This window comes from Protobothrops mucrosquamatus, unplaced genomic scaffold (assembly GCF_001527695.2).
Source record: "Protobothrops mucrosquamatus isolate PMUCROS unplaced genomic scaffold, P.Mucros_1.0 scaffold44, whole genome shotgun sequence".
NCBI classification, from domain to species: domain Eukaryota; kingdom Metazoa; phylum Chordata; class Lepidosauria; order Squamata; family Viperidae; genus Protobothrops; species Protobothrops mucrosquamatus.
The window spans coordinates 13,570-20,586 of record NW_015386426.1 but is presented as its reverse complement, the minus strand read 5'-3'; the positions used below and the strand labels follow the sequence as shown (position 1 = coordinate 20,586).

Genomic DNA, 7,017 nt, shown 5'->3' with positions numbered 1-7,017 from the left:
ATGAGAGAGAGAGAGAGAGAGAGAGAGACAGAAGTGCAAGTGCAAGTGCCTCTCTCTCTCTCTCTCTCTCTCTCATGGGACTTGCCGGAGGGCCGTGGGAGGGCCGCATTTATATAGAGCAGGGAGGGCTGCTCGAGGGCCGGATTAAACCGGGCCGCGGGCCGCAAATGGCCCGCGGGCCGGACTTTGGACATGTCTGGTCTAGGTGGAAACGTTAACAGTACCTGTCCCAAAGCTGTTTTTCTGAAAAGCAGCTGGACTTTCTTGGTAAGAAAGAAAACCCAGTTGCCTTTTGGAATAGCATGTTTGGGATAACGATGACTGGATGATTGAGAATGACTACTAAGCACTAAAGATTTGTAACTACAAAACATTTTTTTTTAAAGAGAATGTCTAGAGGCAACTAGCAGCACCTGTGCCTCACTGATTATACCATTCATGATGAAAAATAATCAGCTTTCTTAACGAGTATTGTTTCTGTCTTTGTTCTTAAAAGTCTACAAAGCCAAGTTGCTTCGCATAGAAGAAAAAGATGCTAGTGATATCTATGTCATGGATGTTTTAGAAGTTGTTAAAGGAGGTAAGAATTTTTCCCCTAAAGCAAAGCAAATATTAGATAATGGAAACATTTTATTTAAATCTGAAAGTTCATTTGAACCCCATTTGAAAGTTTAGATTAGTCTATTTAGTTTGGTTTAATTTATTCAATTTAAGTGTCACCCCATTCTTAATTGACTATTGACAATGTACAATAAATTCAAACAAAATAATAAATGCAGTGTAGTAAAATTACTAATGGAATAGGAAAAAAGAATAAAGAGCAAGAACAGATGCTGAATCCAGCTGATATCATCCATACCCCCAAATGTATCTGACAGGAGCCCAATCACCCTAACCCAAGGGCTTGAAGCCAGCTCTTGAAGCTTTCTAGAAGGCCAACAGGGTGGGAGTTACCGAGATATCAGGGGAATTTCACCTACCTACTGAATCTCTATGGTCAGAATGTCAGTGTTTCCTAGAATGTTCCTTGCGTAAGAGTAAGGTAAAAGAGGGCAGCCATTAAAAACCCAGTGTCTCAAGTGTCAGTACGAAATATTTTATTGCACAGAAACTCACATTTCTATGGAACAGTAAAGTCAGATAGAAGTTCTCTCAAAATGTGCATGATTGAATATTTCCCAGAATTTTTTGTAACACTTTAAGATTCCTCATCCTCACAAATGTGTTTCAGTAATTTCTTCAAACTTTCCTTATTCTTACCTTTATGAATTACCAAAAGGAATATGGGATAGCATGCAACTTAACAAATTAATATTTCTTAAAACAAAGTTTCCAATTTAATGCTTCTGGTTACAGTAAGGATGCACAAATAGATGTAGATCTGGTGTGTTCTTTTGCTTGTAAGAGGAGCTGCCTTTAAATTGATCTCTTTACACTTTTTTCTGTGTTTTAAAGAGAGGAAACATCTTATTCCTCATCATTATCATTGTTATTCAAACTCATGATAGGGTTTTTCTAAACAGAATGTTTCTGTTTTAAATAAGGATTCAGGATTTTATCTGTGAGGATGAGAACTAGGGATGAGTTACATCTGAAAAAGAGGGAGGAGCCATTTTTATCATTCTACCAGTTTTCTGTATCCTGATCAATCTGTTTTAGTGAGTCAGAACAGTAGCCCCCAACCTTTTGGGCAGAGTGGACCAGTTCTGTGGAGACCAGTTTTCTGTGGACTGTATGGGGGCGTGGTTTCATGATTCCACATGTGCGTGGATTGGGCTTTGCTTGCTTGCGCGGACTGGTTCCTGGCAGACCATGGACAGGTGCTGGTCCATGGACCGGAGGTTGGAGACCCCTGAGTTAGAAGATCAAGTGTGGGAAGGATCTGTTATAGTGGGGGTTGCCAATGGATTCGTTTCACTCTGCAAAAATGGCCTCCCTTTCACTTCTGTTGACAGGAATCTTCTGTGGATGATCCACAGACAGATGAGGTTAGCATGAAAAATGCTCCAATACTGAGATAGGGAATTGGTTTTTCAGTGTCAGATGCTGCGGTATCTATGTGGCATATAATTGGCTTTTCTGAGGAAAAAGATAGAGCTGAGAAGATGGTTTCTTTCCTCCAGGGTGATAAATATGATTCAATAGCAGTTGAAGAAAGAACCAATGCACCCACTAAATACAGCTATTCCTTCTTCTCTGGTTACATAACATTACTTGCCAAAGTAACACCATACCCCTATTGAAATATTTATTCAGATTTTATCTAATTTCTGCAGGCACTGACCGAAATCCACAAGCAAAGCCCCGCCAGTATGTCAGTCAAAGGAAATGCCAGGAGGCTTTGAATCTGAAGGTGAACAATGATTATCTGATCTGGGGTCTCAGCAGTGACCTGTGGCACAAGAAAGATGAGTATGTATTTCACTAATTATTTTAATTTTCTAAAATGTTGTAGACTTTGTTGTTCTGCTATCAAATTCACAGAACAGCTAACAATATATCTACAGTACCATAGAAAAAGCAACCAAATCTGAATCTGCTAATATCAAAATAGCCATTCTTCCTCAGATTTATTGGATGCCACAGAAGACTTCTGCAGGTTACATATGACCTTGTGGGGAAGACTGTGGAAGGCTTAACAGGGATTTTTAGATTGCTTCATGTATGGATAGGAGCATCTCCCCAGCAAAGTCTCTCTGGGAATATCTGAAGCTTTTGCCCAGATGCTTCAAGTCACACAGTCGGTATGCTCTATTGTATACTGAGGAGCTGTGCTTGCCTGGAGGTGTCTTTTCTACCACAACCTCAAGTTTCCCAGAGCCTCCAGATCTGGCCTGCAAGGATCTGCACATGTGAGATCTTTCACTTAGGAAAGAATGAAAGTTGTCTGTATCTCTTTGCTACTGTCTTGTGGTTGCCCAAATTTTTGCAGCCCGGACCTACTAGTCCCATCCATCCTGTTCACTTTGTTCTGAATTATTTCCACCATTGTGTTTATAGTACAGACAGTTCAATAGGGGAAGGGTTGCACCTAGTTGTTCCTCTCTATACACTCAAACATGTAAATGAAAAAGAGTTGATAGATTATCATGTCAGTTGGTATTATTATTATGTTTAGGAATGTGCACCTATTGTTTTAGGTGTTTTGGGGAACATTAAGGTTGATACTCATTTACCTGAAGAAGGTCAAAATACTGCTTGGGTGGTTTAACCTTCCAAAGCAACATAAGGATTTTCTCATTTTTATCTAATACTTCTTAAAGTCTTCCTGAATTTAAGATTGTTTTAGCTACCACAAGTTTGATGCATCTCTTATTCTCTTTACCTGGTTGATTTTGAGAAGTCGTAGCTGTGAGCCATTGGAGGGGCTTTTCATTCCATTTGGGTTCTACAAACATGCTTTAAATTTTTTGTTGATAGTATACATCTGTAGCATTCAGATACAATTTTCCACTATGTATGTCAACTGAAATGTGTAAAGTCTTTTATGGCAGGCGCCATTTGAATTTTACAGAATTCAGTTCTTTCAGGATTTGGATTTTAAGGAAAAAGAAAAGTTTTTTTTCTCACCCTCAAATTAAAATCTAAGTTAAAATGTCATACTCATAGGATGAAATAATTAGAAACTATACTTGGATTCAGTTCAAACCTAGAACATTGCTCCAACAGTTGAACTAATTTCCTTGCAGGATTAAGTTTTAACCTAGCCTCTTTCCTCTTTCCAGAATTTCCTACCTGATTACAAGGAACACCTGGATCGAGAGGTGGCCAACTGAAGATGAATGTCAGGATGAAGAATTCCAGAATTTGTGCAATGATTTTACTCAGTTGTCCAACACACTGACTATTTTTGGCTGCCCTAATTAAGGTACAGAAGAATCAATGATAGGAAGAAAATTCTCAGAAGACACATCTTTGAATCAATACATATGTTACTTTTCCTCTTGATTTTTTAGTTTTTTATCATTTTGCTCTGCTATTTTCCTTCAAAATTGTTTATACATAAAATAAATAATTGATTTCTTACTTTGGTATCCTGTTGATTGTTAATAAGCAATGATGTTTCAGGATTATTCTTTTTTGTTCTTCTGATCCTTTTAAGAATCAAAGTTCTCGGAGAAGATTATAAAGTATTGTTTTAGTGATGGATGAATGAGTTAGTGGGTGGATATTAACTGGGGAAGAGAATTAGGTGGCACAGTTCAACATGATGCAGGATAGAAATTTACTTCCTAGTAATTAGAATAGATAGATCATTGTATTTTATTGAATTTCCACCAAAGGCAATACTCAAAGTGCTTTTTCATTTCCTGAAAATTGCAAAGGCATGCCCATATATATTTCTCCCATGCATATAGCTTTCCATCCATTACAAATTGCATCACAAGTTGATATCTGGGTCACAAAAGAAATGCTGAATATCGATTGCAGCTATCCCCTCTTTTGTTGTTGTTAATTGCGAAGTCGTGTCCGACCCATCACGACCCCATGGACAACGTTCCTCCAGGTCTTCCTTTCCCAGCATTAGGCCCTTCTCCAGTGAGTCCTTCCTTCTCATTAGGTGGCCAAAGTATTTGAGTTTCAACTTCAGGATCTGGCCTTCTAAAGAGCAGTCGCGGTTGATCTCTTCTAGGACTGACCGGTTTGAACGCCTTGCAGTCCAAGGAACTCGCAGGAGTCTTCTCCAGCACCATAGTTCAAAGGCCTCAATTCTTTTGTGCTCAGCCTTTCTTATGGTCCAACTTTCACATCCATACATTGCAACTGGGAAAACCATGGCCTTGACTATACGCACTTTTGTTGGCAGGGTGATGTCTCTGCTTTTTAGTATGCTGTCTAGATTTGCCATAGCTTTCCTCCCCAGGAGCAAGCGTCTTTTAATTTCTTGGCTGCAGTCCCCATCTGAGGTGATCTTGGAGCCCAGGAAAATAAAATCTGTCACTACCTCCATTTCTTCCCCGTCTATTTGCCAGGATCCCCTCTTTAATGTTCTTCAAAGTTATATATAATGTATAAAAAAATGAGAAATACTGATTTTAGAGCCAAAACTAAGTATTAATCAAGGAGGATCAGAGTATTGACTGTCTACAGGTACCTTCCTCCAAGAAGCTTTTAAAAAAAGTTGTATTAAGATTTTCAAGAAATTGCGCAGCAGTTGTCCAGATGAAGTTGGAGACACTATCACAAACTTGTAGTCTTTTATTTATATAAATATATTTAACATTCAAACTTATAGCAGTCTTCGTCATCATTCAGAAAGAAAAACGCAAGATAGTCAGGAACACAGGAATATCACGAAGCAAGTTAAACAGTATGCAGAACATGCAGAAGAAAAAAGAGGGGGAAAAGGGAAACTCCCCTTTTATACTTATGGCAACCAATCATAGCGTAGATTGCATCATGCATGAGTCAGCACTCTCTAACTAATCAATTATAACTGTATTCTGGCCTATTGTACACTTTACTGTTTCACCTATTAAATTCAATATCATAATACCCCTCCAATTTATCTCTGGACAGCAATTAAACCAAGTTGTTTTACTACATCCTTGTGTTTCTGTATACTTAATGGCTTTGTCATGAGGTCAGCTAAATTATTTTCTGATGGACAATAAATTAGGTCTATTACATTTTCTTTCACTGCTTCTCTGACATTACAATAGTTTATATCAACATGCTTGCTTCTGGTTTTTATTCTCTCACCTGTTGCCATTTGTATACAAGTTGTGTTATCTTCAAATACTGGTGAAACTGCTTTCACTTCAATATCCAAATCAACTGGGAGACAAACTCTGCACCAAGTGGAAGATCAAACAGATTCCTGACAAACCATTTTCTCTATGCTTTTATAATTAGTTGGTGCTGGGAGGGGGGATTGGAATGAGAGTTCAGTTAGTCATAATAATAATAACTCTGCCCCTGGAATCCAAGGACAAACTGGGTCCAGAGCTGATAACGTTTTGGCAGGCTGGAGAGCTGGGGAGAAAGCCCATGCTTCAAGCTAATTGGGGAATGTGATTTATGACTGTTTATTGGGGGTGGGAATTGTACTTTGTTACTTTGTATCCAGGGGAGGGGAATTTAGTTTTTGGGTTCAACTATGTAGTGCCGATACTTTGTTTCCCAAATAAAAGATTATTTAAGGAAAACAATGCCTCAAAGTTCTTTTGAAGTATTTCATCTGTCAGAACCATAACATAGAGAAGGGAACTAGGGGATCAGCCATATTGGACTTAATTCTCACTAACAGAGATGAAATGATAGAAGGTGTTGAAACCACAGGAACCTTGGGGGGGGAGTGATCATGCAATATTGGAATTCAACATGATGCAAGCACAAGCAATAGAACATAGTCAAACTAGAGTCTTGGACTTTAAGAGAGCTAATTTCAACAAACTTAGCGAGGGCTTGGGAAGGATTCCATGGATGAGAATCCTCCAGGGAAAAGCAACTCAAGAAGCTTGGGAAATTTTGAAAAGTGAGATTATAAAAGCTCAGCACAATACCAATGAAGAAGAAAAATAATAGCTCTCAAAAGAAACTAGTATGGCTACATAAAGAACTCTGATAAATTGAAAGACAAAAAGGACAAGTATAAAAACTGGAAAGAGGGGCACATAACTAAGGCAGAATATCAGTAAATAGCCCAAGCCTGCAAAGATGAAATGAGGAAAGCGAAGGCTCAAAATGAACTAAGACTTGCAACAAAAGTCAAAAATAACCCCAAAAAAAGCTTCTTTCAACATGTAAAAAACAAGAAAAAAGTTAAGAATGATTGGTCCATTAGTGGGAGAAAGTGGCAAGAAGGTGACAAGCCACAGGGAGAAAGCAGAACTACTCAACTCATTTTTTGTATCCGTATTTACACAAAGGGAAAAAACAGTCCAACCTATCAAAAACAGTACAGTAAAAAACAGATTAGAAACACGAGATAGGCAAGAAAATGGTAAGTGAGCACTTGTCCACCCTAGATGAGTTCAAATCACCAGGAGCAGATGGATTACACCCCAACGTTCT

The 7,017-nt window shown here is 38.4% G+C and overlaps 1 protein-coding gene across 1 annotated transcript in view; it reads left to right on the top strand.

Moving 5' to 3' along the window:
* Positions 1–3,944, top strand: part of LOC107283590 (venom factor) — an 88,747-nt gene extending 84,803 nt beyond the window's left edge. The window contains exons 38-40 of the mRNA XM_015811522.1: positions 497–580; positions 2,277–2,412; positions 3,726–3,944. Of these exons, the coding sequence (XP_015667008.1) occupies positions 497–580; positions 2,277–2,412; positions 3,726–3,867 (362 nt within the window). The 3' untranslated portion in view covers positions 3,868–3,944. The remainder of the gene's footprint in view (positions 1–496; positions 581–2,276; positions 2,413–3,725) is intronic.
* Positions 3,945–7,017: the final 3,073 nt, after the last annotated feature.